The 18,028-nt window shown below is 38.4% G+C and overlaps 1 protein-coding gene across 1 annotated transcript in view; it reads right to left on the reverse strand.

Moving 5' to 3' along the window:
* Positions 1 to 2,565: 2,565 nt before the first annotated feature.
* The window catches only part of CFAP91 (cilia and flagella associated protein 91), a 59,124-nt gene continuing 43,661 nt past the window's right edge, over positions 2,566 to 18,028 (reverse strand). Inside the window, exons 12-16 of the mRNA XM_019651029.1 lie at positions 16,364 to 16,585; positions 13,530 to 13,678; positions 12,879 to 12,970; positions 10,294 to 10,456; positions 2,566 to 3,819 (exon numbers count right to left, since the gene is read on the reverse strand). Of these exons, the coding sequence (XP_019506574.1) occupies positions 3,813 to 3,819; positions 10,294 to 10,456; positions 12,879 to 12,970; positions 13,530 to 13,678; positions 16,364 to 16,585 (633 nt within the window). The 3' untranslated portion in view covers positions 2,566 to 3,812. The remainder of the gene's footprint in view (positions 3,820 to 10,293; positions 10,457 to 12,878; positions 12,971 to 13,529; positions 13,679 to 16,363; positions 16,586 to 18,028) is intronic.

The following is an 18,028-nucleotide window of genomic DNA, read 5'->3' on the forward strand; positions in this document are numbered from 1 at the left end:
GGCCATTCACTGTCACTCATGTGTTCACTGGCATTCTCCATTCTACTAGTAACTGTGTCTATGGGTCTCCATGCAGCTTGCTGCATAAAAATACTCCAAGTCTTCTTAGTAGATGCAACGCTACTCCCAAGTGGGGTACCATAATATAGAATTGAGGAGGGGGATGAGAGTTAGTAGTGGGAGCTTCCCCTGAACTAAAATATACTCAGGCTTTAATAAAATTTGTCTAGGATGTCTGCACTTCAGGAATTTAGACTCTCCAACAATTTTGTGCTAACCGTTTCTCATCCCAAAGAGATCCTTTACTCACACTACACACTTCTTCCTTGGATTTTTACCTTGCCTATTCTTAAGCATTTTGAAGTAATGCCTTTGTTAACTGGCACAAGGGTTCACTATATCTGATTATGCATCCATGCAAAAAGTTTTCTATCTCAGAACTCAGTTTATTGTGGTTGTGTATTGCTGTTGACTGTATTAGTCTAGCCTCAATCCACTACGTGGCTCTAGCTGCCTTGATAACATGGCTTTAAACATAAGTTTTGCTCATCACTCGTGTTTTATTTACAACAACAAAGGTTATTAAAGTTGAGTTGTTTAAATTCAAGCCATTATAATTAGAAGGTTGTCAGTATCAGAAAAAAAATTTTCCTCTCCAGGTAAACTTCAATTAGCTAATGGAAATTCTGTAATACTTTATATTTTCCTTTTTGTCTAAATACAAAGCATTTTTTTTGAAGACTACATGAGGATAAAACTTTTTAGAAAATACTCGTTTCATTATATGTTCTTTATTAGAAGACATTTAAAACCCTTTTTCAAAGTAGGTATTGACTTTAACTTTAGTTTTATTGCCATATAGCAGAGATGGGCAAACTACAGCCCATGGGCCAACTCCTATCTAATGCCAGTTTTTGTAAATAAAGTTTTATTGGAACACAGTCACATTCATTCATTTACTTGTTATTCATGGCTGTTTTCACCCTACAACAGCAGAGTTGAGTAGCTGCAATAGAGCATTGCATCTGCCCTGCAAAGGCCAAAATAGTTGCTATCTGGCTCTTTACAGAAAGACTGCCATTCCCTGCTGTATAGCATGACTTCTCCTACCTTTCATTCCATCATCCCTAACTCACTTCTTCTCATTTTGTTGTCCTGATTTTTTATTTCACAAGTAAATAATATAACCTTTACCTACTTCAGGTTAGCATCTTTAAAGGAACAAAGCAAAATTCAATTGCATCCTTATGTGTGCAATCCTTTTCTGTTAGTCAGTGATCATCAGGGAAAAAAAAGTTGCCCAACCTTAGTTTTCCTAGAACAAGGTAAACTCTTTCAAGTTTAAATCATCAGGTATTTTTTCAGCTCAGAAAACCTTTTATTGTAACTCTGATTATTGTTTCTATTTTACTTGTTTTGGTTTCTTCTTTAAGAATTCCTGTTGTTGAATTTCCGGTCAAGATGGCAGAGCAGGTAAATGCTTGCTTCCTCTCACAACCACATCAAAATTACAACTAAATTACAGAGCCACCATCATTGAGAATCACCTGAAGTCTAGCTGATCTGAAGCCCTACAACTACAGACATACAGAGGAAGCCACCGCAAGACTGGTAGGAGGTGAGGAGATGAGAAATGAGCTGGTTCTACACATGCTTGTAACCATTAAAAAATTGGGAGGAATATCTCGACTGTGGAGGTGGCCCAGGGTTCCAGTGCCATAAATAGAAGTCCCCATAACTTCTGGCTGTGAGAGCCAACGAAGATTTTGGCTGAGTGAGACGGAGAGCAGAGAGCGACTGCACTCCTACGTGCTTCTCTTAAAGGGCCCACACACAAACTTACTCACTAATGGACTCACTTGCTCTGAGCTCCAGTGCTGAGGCAGCAGCTCCAAAGGTGCCAGGGACTTATGGGGAGGAACTGAGTTGTCTGGCCTCAGGATGAGGGGCAGCTTTCTCCTGGACAGAGAGCTGGAAGACACCACTGTCTCTTTGTTGAGCCCTACTGCTTCCCAGCATGCAGATGCAGGTGACCGCCATATTTGAATCTCCATCAATTGCCCTGCCCTGGTGATTCCCTGAGACCCTGCCCAATCCAACTTTCGGGCACACTCAAGCCACTCCAGTGGCTTTACTGTACAAATAGCCTGTCTTGGTTCATGCTGTGAACTTTCCTAAAATCACTCAAAGATTCAAAGGTTCACAAAAACAAGCAGCATCTGGCTTCATCATGTCCCATACCTCTTGCTGAGCAGCCCTAAGCCTGGTATTAGTGATAGTTAGCCTCGGCTCGCAGCTTGGCCTCTCAAGGCACCTCCAAGCCTAGCGCCGGTGGTGGCCATCTGCTGATTGCTTTGTGCTTCATGCCAGGTAGCCCAAGGAAGGTGAAGGGGAATAAGAGGTAAAAATTTCAAGTATAAAATAAGTCATGGGGATGTAATGTACAGCATAGGGAATATAGTCAATAATGTCATAGCGTGGTATGGTGTCAGATGGTTGCTGGACATATTATCATGATCACTTCTTTAGGTCTATAAATGTTGAATAACTATGGTGTACACCTGAAACTAATACAATACTGTACGTTAGCTATATTTTAACAAATATTTTTAAAACAAGAAGCTTACAAAAGAAAGCACTCCTATTGCTTGTAAGATTGGTCCTCCCGAGCTAACCTGTTTGTCACTGTCATCTCTTTGCCCTTTCCTTCCCATCCTATACTAGGTGGCTTAACACATTGTCAGCAGCATACCAATTTTATTCTCTGCTGTGAGATTTCTGTTCTTCTAACTGTACCCAAATGAATGTCACTGTATTTTTAATCTTTTTATATATATATTTTTCTTGTTAGCCAGCTTAGCTTTCTTTTCTTTTCAGCCAGCATCTGTCTGTTTTTTGGCCTCTGTCTGTTCTTATTATTCCCTGCTTCAGTTTCTTAGAGGCCATTTCTTTTCTGCCTTCTATTAAAAACACCAAGCAGATAATTTCTGAAGCTTTTCTTATTTCCTATAGTGAGATATTTTCTAAGAGTAATATATATTTTCAGAGTAACATACATTTTCTTTTGTAAATTCCTTACATTGGTCCCATGTTCATTTGCTGTTCATGCTTTTATTTATTGTTTTTCCTATTACTGATCTTTAAATGAGGAAGGAGCCATTCAGCACTGATTCTTGTCAACACACAGGATGCACAGAGTGCTCTCCAGCATCACTCTCTTCTTCAATGTAAAGCTCAATGATGAGTTGATGTGCCACTGTATTGATACGCTAACATTTATTTTTCTATCCCAATGTAGATGGATATTTTGATTTCCAGTTCAGGGGCTATCATGAAAAATACTGCTATGCACATTCTTGTCATGCCTTTTGGTACACATACTCATGCATTTCTATTGGGTATATACCTAGGAGACGAAATGCTGGGTCATGAGATATGCATGTTTTCAGCCTTAGTAGATAATGCTTAATGCACTATGAATGGCAAACCAGAACTACTCAAAAAATATTCTGTAACATTGCTTTTTGTTTGATTCCACAGGCCAGCATATCCTCATAGTTAACAAAATGTTGAAATGAGACATGACAAAACTTTCTCTTGAGGTAGAGCGTCTAAGAAACATCAAAGAGAATAAAGCTTGTTAGATTATTATTATTACTGAAAATCATTTAAAATTATCGGGAGTTTAAGAAACAGAATCTCTTTCCTCATGAATCACACACTGACAAGCCCATCAGAGGTGCACTTAGTGGGAGAAGCACAGACTACTGGAACTCTTTATGAGGATTTGTACAGCTTCTTTTAAAAAAAGATCATAATCTGTAAAAAAACAACACAAATGGTTATGACTATGTCATCTTTTTAGAAACAATCATTATCAGATCAATACATCCAAAAACTTACTGTGTTACAATTACATAGAGCCCTGGTTTTGAAGTCGACAGACCCAGACATAGCCCAGCTCATGAGCCAAACATTTCTTAACTCATAGAGTCTCAGTTTCCAAATTCCAGCACTTAAAAAAAACCTTTTACATTAACTAGGTTATAAATGCAAACTTAATATGTGTACACCATAAAAATATTCAAATTACAAAAGGATATAAACATGAGGAAAGTCTCTTTCTCCTCAGTCTGACTTCCAGTCCCCAGCTTCCATGCCTAGCAACAATTGCTTACCAATTTCTTGTTGATCTTTCCAGGAATAGCCTGTGTATATTGCAGACATAATGCATGTATACACATGTCTGTGAATATAGATACATATTTCTAACTTTTAATTATGGAAATGACACATATAGGAAAATACAGAAAACCAATGTGCAGCTTAATGAATTCATGTATTCATCTGTGTAAATACCACCCAGATCAAAAAATCCTAGAAGCTCCCACTTACTCCTTCCCAATCACAACCCTCTTTCTACCCTATAAAAGTAATCTATTCTTATTTTTATTTGATTTTGACAGTAATCACTTCCTTGCTTTTCTTTATATCTTTACTTCCTAGTTATGCATTCCTGAATACCATAGTTTAGTGCTGATTTTGAACTTCATATAAATAGACTCATGCTGTAGATTTTTTTGTATTTGGCTTCTTTTGATCCTTATTTTATCTGTGAGATTCATCCATGTTGTTGTATTTACTTCTACTTCATTCATATTAACTTTTTCTGCAAATACAGTAAATATTTCTGCCCGATAGTAAATATTTTAGGCTTTGTGGGTCAAAAGACAAAATCAAGGATATTATGTAGGCATTCAAATAAAAAGAGAGAAAAACAAATTGTCACAATTATTTATTGATAAGATTCAAAAGATAGTAACAATGATTGACTACAGTTTTCTTGCAATACAGGTCTACTAGTGTGAAGAATGGAATTCTTATTTAAGGGATAACATTTTGCTTAATTGAGGTTCAAATCATTTAAATGGATTGTAGATGTTCACCTATTCATAATGGTGACATGTAATGAGACATTCCTCCATCTCAGCTTTGAAATGTCTTTCACACAAATACGTGATGCCAATACTATTATTAATCCATGAGCTTATGCTTTTAATTGTGCATATTTATTGCTTAGAAACTTTTTTCTAGAATTTCAGTAGATTCTTCTCAATATCTGCCTTTTAGCATGTCATTGGAATGTAGATTAATCACTTCTGATTGAAGCTTAGGTGGACATGCCCCATTGCACAGTTAAACAGATTCTGAAATATGGACATTTCTTTTGCACTTGTTTCGAGGTCCAAAAAACACTCTTGGAAGTGTAGTTGAAACTCAGAAAATATATTCACTGCAATTATGTGTGGGAATTGAAATCTTGCTTCTTGTTTTAACTTTCGACAGCACAGGAAGTATATACAGCAGCTTACATTCCCCTATTACTATCCCTCTGCCTGAATCTTAGCTTGTGCCCCAAGGGAAGAAAATGGCCAGTTATCTCAGATCACTTAGGAAGGACTCTTTCCCCTCTACCGTTGTAGTTCATCTAGTCCCCTTTGTTTCCACAATTCTCCAATGTCTTTAAAAATATGACATTTACAGTATATCCATTATTTTCTCTAATTTTTGCAGCTACCTACTACAGCCTACCTAGGATCAGAAGATGTACCTATTTTCTTTTATTAATTTCTTTTGTTTTTATTTTATTATTTCCTTCCTTTTATTTTTTGCATCTAATTTGCCGTTATGTTCTAATTTCTTGAAAAGGATGCTTAATCTTTAGTCTTATTTTCACCTTCTAATAAATGCCTTTAACACTACAACTCTCCATCTAAGTGCCACATTAGCAGCATTCCACAAGTTTGATAAATACATAGCACTTTTGTTATTTTTCAGTTCAAAATATTTTCTAGTTTCTATTCCAATACTTTGAGGAACATTTATTTAAAACTGTATTTCTTAATTTCCAAACATACCAGAATTATCTTGTCATTGATTTCTAGTTTCATTACATTTTTATCAGAGAACACACTACATGATTTAAACGCTGAAATGGCCGACACTTGCTTTATGACACATTTTGTAGATGGCTGCCTTCTAGCTATGTCCTCACATGGCAGGGAAAGACAGAGAGAGCAAGCTCTCTGGTGTCTCTGATTATAGGGATATATTCCTAGCATGAGGGAGCCACCCTCATGATCTCATCTAATTCTAATTATCTCCCACAGTCCTCACCTCCAAATGCCAACATATTGGAGGTTAAGACTTCAACAGATGAATGTTGAGGTGACACAATTCAGTCCAGAGCATTACACACCTCCGGATTCATGTCCTTCTCATATGCAAAACACATTCATTCCATCCCAACAGCTCCAAAAGTCTTACTCATTTGAACATCAACTCTAAAGTCCAAAGTCCAAAATCTGATCTAAATATCATCTAAATCAGAGATGGGTGAGACTCTGGTATGATTCATCCTGAGGCAACATTCTTCTCCAGCTGTGAGCCAGACAAATTATATGCTTCCAAAATACAATGGAGGGATGGGTGCAGAATAGATATTTCTATTCCAAATGGGAGAAATCAGAAGGAAGAAAGGAGTAGTGGGTCCCAAGCAAGTCCAAAGCCTAGCCAGACAAATTCTATTGGATCTTAAAGCCTGAGATTAATCCTCTTTAGCTCAATGTCCTGCCTTCCAGGTCACTGGGATGGCAGCATTACTCCCATGGCCCTGCGGGGTGGCCCCGCCTCTCAGCTCTGCTGTGCCCCATCCCCATTGCTTTTGGGGGGGGGGGTCCTGACGCTGCAGCTCTGCCAGAGTAGGGTCCTATGTGTGGTCCCACCCTTAAGGTTCTGGGCAGAAGCCATCTGACCAGTTGAAACTAAGGCAGTGGCCCTGATCATCTGAATCGCTTTCAGGGTTATTTTTCCCTCTTCTTGAAGACTTGTGCACATTAGCAGCATAATAGCTCTATCATCTCATCCTGTCAAATCTAAGAAGTCTGAAAGCCTTCCATCATTTCATCCCATCTCCACCCTTTCAGTTCAAACAGGCAGCACTCCTCCTCTTATCATCCCCATAAACTTCTTATCAAATAGCTGCTCAGCCACATCCTCAGTGTTCTGTTTAGAACACACTTTCTCATTTTTTGAAATATAGATGAGCTGTATATTCAAGATCATTTTCCTTTTTGCTTAGCAATTATTTCTTCAATTCATCTCTCTGTTTTCACATTTTACTATAAGCAGTTAGAAGAAACCAGGTCACGCCTTCAACACCTTACTTAGAAATCTACTCAGCTAAATATCTAATTTCATTGCTTTCAAGTTCTACCTTCCACAAACCATTAGAACAAAGTTTAGCCAAGTTCTCTGCCACTGTATAACATGGATTGCCCTTGTTCCAGTTTCCAATAACAGAGTCCACATTTCTACCTGAGGCCTCATCAGGATCGCCCTTAACAGCCATACGTATTTCTAACATGAAGCTCAAAAATCTTCCCACCTACACTTATTATCTAGTTCCAAAGCTGCTTCCACATGTTTAGGTATTTGTTAGAGCAACTCGGCTCCTGGTACCAAAATCTGTCTTAGTCAGATCAGGTTGTCATCATAAAATACCGCAGAGTGGGTGGTTTAAACAATAGAAATTTATTTTCTCACAATTCTGGAGGCTAGCTGTCCAAAGCAGTAAGTATAGTTATTCTAAAATTTATGTTTAATAATTCCAATATTTTATATCCCTTTAGGTCTGTTTTCATTATCTGTAATTTCTGCTGCTGCTTTTAGTTGTTGTGCCTCCTCATAAACTGGATATCCTGATTGTATTCTGGAAACTGTACTTGAAAAAATTATTTATGAAAATAAACTGAGATCTAAGATGATGTCAGCTTTCTCCAAAGAGAATTTAAGTTTTGTTTCTGACAAGTTCCTTCAGGTAATAGGGATAGGATCTCTGTAATTCAATTTCTGGAGTTGAGATTTTTTTTTTTTTTTATCATTCAGATGATTAGACACTAAACTGTATGCAGTCTATGTGAGGGACAGTTTACTTCCAATTAACCCTTACAACTAGAGCATAGCCTTTTGGAATCCTGACCCAAATGGAGGAGGTTTGCCAGGGCCTCAACCTTGACTCGTTTTTGTACCCCTGGTTTTACAAAGTTGGTAAAAGCACTGCTCAGCCTTTCAGCCACATTTTCTAGAATTTGCATATTCCCTCAGGAAAATAAAAAGTGGCTCCAAATGCCAGATCCAAAGCTCTGAATTTGTCTTTTCCTAGGTTTTTGCCCACAAATTCCTCAATATTTTATTAGCTCTTCTTGTCTTCAAGATGATTACTTTTTTTTAAAATCAATGGTCCATGCCTACTGCCCCTCTCCCTAAGCATTATTAAATAATCTCACATCTGTCCTTTCCTCTGAGAGAAGGAAAAGGGAATAATATATACGTGGGGGCCTCCAAACATCATGTTCCATTTATTTAATAAAGCTTTAAAAAGATACTTTATTAATTTATTGATTGTTCTTCCTTGCTGAGTGTCTATAGTTAGCCTGGCAACTAGAATTTTTTTAAGCTATATTTTAGAACTACAATATGCTTACAGTTTTAATGAAATGTATTTTACTTTCATTAAGTATAAAAGAAAATCATTTTAATACTCTTCTGACTTGATTTCACAGATCACGATGGATGTCATAGAACAGGTGTTATACTCAGAAGTAAATGCAGATGTATTTAAATCAAACTACGTAAATTATTAATCTTATTAAATTTGCTAAGAAAAATGACTACTCCAACATCAAAGCTGATTTTTATCACAGTAATAAGATAGGCAAAATGCTTTAGTCTTTGAATTTCTGTTATACAGATAGTATATAACATTATATATAAATACATGGTTTATGTCTTCAATGATTTCAGCAGGGATTTTATTGTTAATTAAAAACAAAAGATTTTCTGCTGTGATTTATAGTCACAGCTTCATATTTAAGAGTCCTTTATCAGTTTTTTCTCTGCACTCTTTCTTAATTTCCCCCTCCTCTCAACCTTCCTTTCATGATCCTCTTTTATTGAGAATTAAGGTCCCTACAGTTTCCCCTGCAGAGGGTCTCTTGGTAACATGTGCATGGACAAGCCTCAAGTGAAATTATTCATATAAGATTATACAGTTAGTGGCAGAGCTGGCCAATACCCAGGCCTTCTAAACGCCAGGCTCAAATTTCCCCCTAGGCCTTGGTGCCTTCCCTTACCTCGTAGCACACCCTCAGGCCAAAATGGGAGATTATGTTCCTCTACTGGGAGGGCTGGAAGAGAAAGTACAGGCAAAGGGTTCGCTCCTTTCCCCTTCTCATGAGAATTTGACTTTCAGTTGCCTCTCTAGCTCTGCTCTCCTAGTAATCTGATAGGTGGTATATGTCAACCTCATTACTAAGAAATACCACTTAAGGTAAAAATGACCCTTGATTAGGATCTAGCATGTGACTGGGAGGTGTTGTCAATGAACTGTTAATACCAAATAGGAAACCGTAGCTTTGAGCTTTCCTGAGTGTGCTGACTTTGGTCACTAGGAAAATCAATTAGGGAGACTCTGGAAACTTAGCCTGTGGAATTATTATAAGAGACACTGGCCCAGGGCCATGTAAACCCGGCCAGCTCCCGCACCTACCCAGTGCGAATCTCTTTTCCTTGCACCTGAGCTTTGTCACCTGGGGGCTGAAGAAAATAGCTATGTGTCCTCCGTGTGGATATGGCAAGAGCTCCCACGGGAGGAGAAACACCTGATTCTGTCCTGTTGAAAACTGTGGTTCCTGTCTGATTATGTCTTTCTGAGTAGACTGATACTTGAATTATATCAAATGTGGTCTATGTTAGTCTCGTGAGCATGAGTTGAGGCTAAGACCAACAACACCTAGTGGGCATTGCAGAAGGGTGTCTGGGCTAGAGTCAGCAGGCTGTGCCTCATGCTATGTGTAAAACTAGCTCAATGCGATAGGGGTACCTTGTGTACCTCCATAAGAGCAAGATTTTTTTTTTTATAGTAACACTGACACATTTTGTAGCTTTATTTGCAATGGAGTACAGTCACACACTCAAAGAAACCATAAAAATAATCTGGAGTCCCATTTTCTGGTCACAAGAGTCCAATTGCTATATCAACTCTATCCTCTAATAATTTCAATAGTACGTTCCATAACCTAGACGAAATGTGCCAATTAAAATGGGAGTGCTCCGTTTTCTTAAACAACGGATAATCTTTTTACATCATGATTGTCAGAGTGTAGCACAAAGCTGAGTGATGCTACTTTTCCTCCTCTCTCTACTTCCTTCCAGATGAAAAATCAAACTCACCTTAAGCTGTCTTTCTCATCTTGAGTTTCTTCCTTTAGTAACTTGTCAGTGTTTGAGACCTCACCTTGCTCTTTTTCAGCAAAATTCCTTAGGAGCATGGATTCTGAGTGCATGTGGATGAGCCGATGGGCTGCGAGAATATGCTTCCGCTGTGCGTTCCTCACTGTGCCAAAGTGACAGAAGAAATTTTACTCTGAAAGTCTGAATGAAATCATTCCCAAAGGTTTTCAAGAGAGTCGTGATAGAAATGATAATTTTGCATTGTAACGAAATTTCACAATGTAAAGATCATATATGACTTAAAGGTAAGGTGTCTCATATTTCTCTTTGAGCCTTAGTTCCTAATATGGAGAGTGCTTGTTGATTGATAATGAGTTTCTGAGCTCATAGCTTTAGAAGGTGGCCCTAGCTCCATACCCTAAGACAGTTTATTATCAAGGCTTAGTATGTTAAGTATCCCATTTTCCTCGGAAAGGAGTGATCGCGATGATCATGATGGTGACGATATGTTAGCCAGTCAGCATCTGTCCTTACTTTGTGCCAGGCACTGTTTTAAGCAGTTGACACATAATTACTCATTTAAACCATCCCAAAACCCTAAAAGAGAGTATTATTAATATCACCATTTTCAGATGAGGAAACTGAAACACAGATTAGGTAATTTGCCTGAAGTCATCCAGCTAGTAAAGGACAGTAAGAAGTTCTGTGGATTGGATTCTGTGCTACTTAGATGTCAGCTAGTTTATATAGAGTAAATCACACAGGAACTTATAGCACTTCACAATAGTATGGTTGAAAGTATGGGGACTTTGGAGCCTCACAGATCATGTTTCAAATATGCAATTTGTATACTGCCTCTAAGCATTAATTTCTTTAAATGAAAAATGAGAACACACCCAGCACTGCTGTAAGAAATTGAGATAAAGTCCTTTTAAAATTACTTAGTACATGCTCTGGAATTTAGTATGCATTTAAAATGTGGTAGTTACTGTTATTTTATATGTATGTACAGGTCTCTTCAAGGTCTTTCTGATCTGTTAGCCTTTTTACAAAAAAAAAGATATCTCAAAACTGTCTGTATATTATATTATCTTAATTTGGGGTAAAGAGTATATATAATACATACGGTTCTCTTATTTGAAAAGAGAAACAAAAGGTCCTAGTGTGTGCTACCTACCCCTACGGTGTGCATATAAAGGGCAGAGGTAAGGACCTGCCCAGCCTGCCCACGGACAAGTGCCACTGGATTCCTTCAGTTCAAGTCTTCCCTCCAGCTCCTTCCTCTCAGAGCCAGGAGAAACTGGGGGGGGGGGGATCACAGACTAGTAACTATATTCAACACATTATTTCTCCCTTTCCTTCAGTTCCTGCAGGTGGAATTGAGCTGAAGCTGACCTCACTTAGAACCTAGGAGAAGGAGAAAGGAGTTGCATATTTTCTTAAGGATCTAGCTAACACAAGACCCCTTTTATAGTGTGAGGTGACACTGAAATATTTATTATTTGATCTGAAAATTAAATTTTGTTGCTTATGCACTATCATACACTGATGATGGGAGTATGAATTAGAACAACATTTTTGTGGTGGCAATTTGGTAGTATCTACCAAAATGTAAAATGCACATACCCCATTTTTAGCATTGCTCTACTAGGAATTTACTCTCAAAAGCAGGATATGGGTAAAATATATTGATTGCAGCACCGTAGTTACAGGAAAACACACTGGAAACAAATTAAACACTTATTGCTAGAGGGTACTGTTTTAAAAATTACAGTTCAATCATACAATGAGAAAATAAGGTATTTCTTTGTTCTCGTGAAATGCATGTGAACGCCATCATTTCTTTATCCCTGGTTACGTGATTGGAAAACACTTTTACACTTCTTTTAAACCTGTCCAGCATCCCCTTGCATAACTCTGAAACCTTCTGAGATATTATTTCATTTAAGTATTGATCTTCTGGTTGCACCCCTCCCTCTGGGATCAGGTCTGTCACCAACAGTCTGAAAGCTCCAGAAGAATATTCCTTTTTTTTTAAAGATGTGTTTTGTTTTTTTTCTCTTTCTCTATTAACTGAAAGCATCAATCTTTAAAAACATGCCACTTCTGACAAGTGACATACGAGCATATTTACACTTAGATACACTTCTCGCAGAAACACAATCTATTTGTAATACAGGCAGAGCAGCAGAGTTGATTTAAGCCCTTGAAGGCATCCCAGCTTTTCAACACCCGCTTTGCATGTGCCCTGCCTAACAAAAGGATGCTATAGTTTGAAACTCTTTCACGTTCTCAATATTTGCTTTATGCTAAAAAAAAAAAAAAAATCAAGTCACAAAATACACCTCTTCTGGGAACTTGGGAACTTCCTGTTAAAGAAGGTTTGGATTTTGAAACTCTGTCAAACTTATTAGAACTGTACCCCATCTATACTAGAGGTGATTACACTCTGGAATTAGACAGTGTGAAGAGAATTTGACTTACTCTGAAATAAGAAAGTTTAGAAATTTCCCCAAATCTCTGGGATAGTGAAAATCATTCATATCTTTAAAATATCATAAAGTGAAGCATTTACATCGGCTTACCTTTTTCTTTGACAAAGTCCCTTTGCACCTCTGGGATCAGGAAACTATAAACCAACTCGGCAACAATTTCTTCTGACTGAAGCTGAGTTCGGCTAAAAAAAAAAATTAAACTATTTTCTTTGTCACTTTGCTTGAGCTGCCTATTTATACTTAGATCCTCCTTACTTGTGTAAGGAACTCCACTGCTCAAATCCAGCCATTGTCTTTTCCTGTATTAAATGATGTAAAATATTATATTCCTGCTGAGCTTGGTTAACTCTATGAAAAATTCAGATTTGACCCTGTCCTTCATTTGTCCTGCCTGCCAGGAAGGGAATTGTTAGAGATACAACTTATATCTGGAAGCCAAACACATTGGGGTGAAGCCCAGGTAACGTTGCACGTACTTACTTACATTGCTTTCATGCTTGTGGTATTCTAAAAGCAAGTAATATGGAAGTGATCCAGACTGCTCAGGATAACGGAAAATCCTATTCCCAATGCTCTTACCATACAAAGGTATAGGCGTGTTAGCTTCCAAAGAGTTATGCCAACAAAGCAATGGACACTGAAGCATGGTGTCCTTAGTGGTGAAATCTTAAGCTCTTAAAAATACATATAAGTAACAGCAAATGGGCTGTCCATCCTACCATGCACTTTCTTCATACATACCGGCTCTCCATTTCATAAGCAACATTGTTGATTTCCTCAGCCATCTTCTCAATTTCAGCCCTGGCTTGTTCTTCTGCAGTATTTTCTTCAGTTTTCAGTATTATGTCTTCCAGATAGGAAGTTACAGTACTTTGGTGAACTTTAACCACCTGCAAAAACCCAAAATAACCCCAGTTACTGAGAACAGGAATCCTACCATTAACGAGACAAGAAAAGTGCACAAACATTCATTGACCTTTTTTTAAGCACATCAATTTCCTTCATTAAGTCGATAGTCACCTAACTGACCATTCCTTTTCTTTACTATCTAGTCAGTCTGTTTCCAATCCACCTGCCTACCCATTCTGGGCAACCCCCTCCCATCTAGCCCATTTTAAAATTGTGGGTCTTACTGGCGGGTGGGCAATAAAACAATTCAGAAAAGATCATGGGTTTCACAGTCAATAACGCTGTTTTGCATCCTGGCTTTTTTCTTACCAGCAATGTGACTTGGTCAAACCACCTAACTATGGCAGCGACTAAGAGGTATTTCCCAATGTCCTTTCTCGCCTTCCTCTTACATAATAAAGCCCCTGGGTTTTAACTGAGCCAACAGGTCCCTAGAATAAAGACTATATTTCCTAGCACCCATAGTTCTGGCCAAGGGAATATATGCAGAAGTGATCTGGGCACCTTCCAGAAAGGATTCTTAAAGGGAAAGATCTAGCTTCCTCCCCGCCCCCCCCCCTTTTTTCATTTCTCATTTCATAAGGGACATAATGTTAGAGCATTAGAAGTCATCTTAAACTGCTATGAGGTCCATGCCTCAGGGACAGAAAGGCAGAAAGCTAGAGGGACCCAGGGTCTCTGATGAATTTTTTTGAACTATCATATCGGTTCTCCATAATGAGCACACTGGATTATATTTGTGAATATGTATTTGTGTATGTGCATGCAAAAGTGTGTATGTTTAAATAGGAATCTACATTCCTCAATATTTATATGTTATTTTTCTGAAAATTTACTTAATATATACATTCTGTGTTTTGGCATATTTATGTGCAAGTATATTTATCTTTAACAGGGTTGTATGAAGGGAGATTGGGAATTTAAATGACAAATGGTATTTGAATCTGGGGTCAATAGATGGATACATTCTTTACATAAATGATGCTTCAATCAGGTGCTAGGGTCATCTTAACCCTTTCTTGTTTTCTTAGACATGGCTGACCTTTCCTGGGGTCATTCCTATTTAGAAGATACCTTCTCTGAAGCCTTTTACCGGCTTCTTCTTTTCTGTGCTTTTGAGTATACCAGTAGTGGTTCCTCTGTTCCTTTCCTTTTTATTCTCACTCCCAGTTGGTTCTTCCCATTCTAGCTGGTTTTTTCTTAGTGATATAAGGTAGGGGATAGAAAGTTCTGATTTGTTAATAACTTATAAATCTCAGTAACTCTTTTTGAAGCTAAATATGTTAGGGTGGTAGGAAGCTAGAATATGAATTATTATACACTTAAAAAGCTGAATTTGACAATATAGAACCCCAAACTTCTTAAGCTGTATAAAGGGAGGACAATCTGTTTTGTTTCAGTCAATTTTGTAATTATAAAAAATACACACCAAATACAATTCATGGATCAATCTTAATTCCATGGGAACTAGGTAAATCCTTAAAATCTCAAATCAAATATGAAGACTCCAAATTGATGTGGCAGTTTTTTCTTCCATTTTTTTTTCTAACTGAGAAGCTCAAAAGTATCCACATATACAATTCAACAGCCATCTTGGACAGGAATTTTTTTAAGTTCCAGGTTGGCTTACTTTCCCATGTGGGCCACATCTGGTCCAAGGGAAACTCTCACACAGTCTCACAGGAAGTCTTTACCTTGACATATTCTGGGAGTGCCCACCTCCAAAGCAGCCAGCTAGCCCAGCTCCCCTCTTCTCCATTCCTCAGGGATCAGACACCCTAACTGAAAGAATACATATCAAGCTCTCCAATGACTCCAATGAGGAAAGGGAAGAACCACCCCCAACCTCTGGGTGGGTTTTGAGGGGAGTATTAGTCACAGCATTAGTCACCCCTTTAAAGAAATCTTCCTCACCAGTTCCTCCAATTTCAACACTTGACCTTTTATATTCTCAATGAGGGTAAGAATGCTTTGAGATATTCCTTGAATTTCCTCTGAATTTGCACCTTGGTCACTTTGGAATTTCACATCTATTGCGTCTTGGTCAGAATTCTAATTTACCAACCTGGTACCCTAACTCTCAAGTTTGTTATCTTTAGCCAAAACCTCTCTTCTAAATTCTATCTTGGATATCCATCTGCTGAAATGACACCTCCAGTAAGATGTCTTAAACTTAATATAAATCAAATTCCTGATAAACCCATGACCCTAAACCTTTTCCACTCTCAGCTTTCCCACCTCAGAAAATAGTACTATCATCTTCCCAGGTGCGTAAGCTGGAAATTGGACATCCTATGTGACTTCTCCTGTTTTTCTGGCCTAAACTACTTCAACAGCTTCCTTTTTGGTCTCCTTGTTTCCACTCTGTCCTCCCTCCAACCTGTTCTCCACAAAGAAAGCATAATAATGTGTTTAAAATGTGTCACTGGGCCCCATTCATTTCGTTCATGAAACTTATTACATTTCCTATTTCTACGCTTACTTGCATGTTATATAGTAAGCTCCAAACCAAAGTATCCACAATGCCTTTACACATAGAAACTCAATATGTATTTGTTGAATACAATGAAAAATAAAAAACAAATGCCATTTTCTACCATGAGTTTCCTTTGGTTTGACTCGGCTGCTTACAGGCGGTTTCCAGACATCCCACTGCCCCCACTTGCCTCCTTAAATATCTGGTCCTCCTCCCGCAGGCGCCTTTGCTCCACCTGGCGCCGACCACTCTCTTCGGCTTCTCGCTTCCTCCGCTGTCGTTCAGCCAGCATGGCAAAGGCGTGGATTCTCCTCTCTTCCTGGAGTCTCACCAGCTCTTTGGACAGGAAGTCAAACATGTCTGCCAGCACCCTTCCTTCTAGTCCAGCCAAATGGTTTTCAACTACTGACACCTTAAAAATAACATAATTTTAAGGAAAAAAATTCCACTGAGAATAGTGATTTATAAGGAGGATTGCTGGATTACCCAGAACTCTTGACAGTCACTTCATTTTCAGAACTCACTTCGTTTTTATTAGGAATATTATTATCTCTTGACTGGTCCCATCGCAAGGGTTCTTATTAGGAAAACTTATAATACAAACTTAGACATGAGAAAGTAGATTGCTTATTCACTGATGGATTGCAGTCCTCAAATCACTAAGACGATTTAGCAAAACATTTCTGTTAATGTCCACACAGGCTGTATTTTTTTAATTTCAATTTTATCCAGAAGGTAAAGTGCTATGTCTTCCCAGATAGGAAGGGAAATGTCAAGGACTTTATTAAAATATAATATTAGAGTTTAATAAAATAGCATCTCCCAGAAATTCACTCATGATACCTTTTAATTTTTTAATGCTTGATCCTTTAACACAAGTTTGGGGAATTTTAAGATCTTGAATAACATAAAAGTAGAAAATCCATGGTACTTTTTATTTTTTTAAATAACTTCAAAGTCATTAACAACTACCTTTGAAACAGAGCAGGAAATATACACGACAATGTGATCACTGAGGTAATACGGAGGTCTGGAGTTTTTGACCAGAAATAAGCCACAATATCTATCTATGGACCCCTCTGTCTCGGCTTTGATGCATGGAGGATAAATGTGTCTAAGAAGATTGTCTCCTTTGAAACTTCAACCTGTTCCTTCTCCCATCCTCAACTATAAAAAAAAGAGCTCTCCTCCAAGTCACACGCCACTTTTAACATTGACAGTTCTGCCTCTGTGCCCAGTTCCCCTCTGGTTTGTATCTGAAAGGAGGAAATCCACACAGGTCTCAAAGGCCGTACGGCTACTGGGAGAGACTGCCATTCAAGTGTAGTTGTTAGCCCCAACATACTCACCCTCCTCCTTACCCACTGCCCAGCCCACACATACCTTCTAACTACAAAGTCCAGCTTTACTTACACAATAGGGAGAGGTGGAAAGAAAGGGCGAGACTCTTAAGAGTGTCTCGCTACTCCTTACATTTATAAACAGTGGTCATTCAGCCCAGAGATCACAAACAGATTTTCTCATGCCCAGGGATCACAGCTCCCTCACCTGGGGGCAGGTGCAACCTTTCACATCTTGAGATGGCTGCCTGTCCATGTTCAGCCTCCCCCCTCGGCAAGAACCGGGGGTATGCTCAGGTAGTACTATTTAATTTGAAAATTAAGTAAAAAGTTCAGCGAGTTGATTCAGCTGCAGTCATATTGTGTAATGCATTATATAATTGGGAACTGTTTTTCCCACAGGAAATATAAGAGAAGGAGAAAAGGAGAGGATCAGCATTGCTGTGGGCATCTGTGAGGCGCCTGCTCCCGCTGGCCCCTGCATATCATTGGTGTATCTAAGTACAGCCGAAGGT

This window comes from Hipposideros armiger, unplaced genomic scaffold (assembly GCF_001890085.2).
Source record: "Hipposideros armiger isolate ML-2016 unplaced genomic scaffold, ASM189008v1 scaffold_8, whole genome shotgun sequence".
In the NCBI taxonomy this organism is placed as follows: Eukaryota; Metazoa; Chordata; class Mammalia; order Chiroptera; family Hipposideridae; genus Hipposideros; species Hipposideros armiger.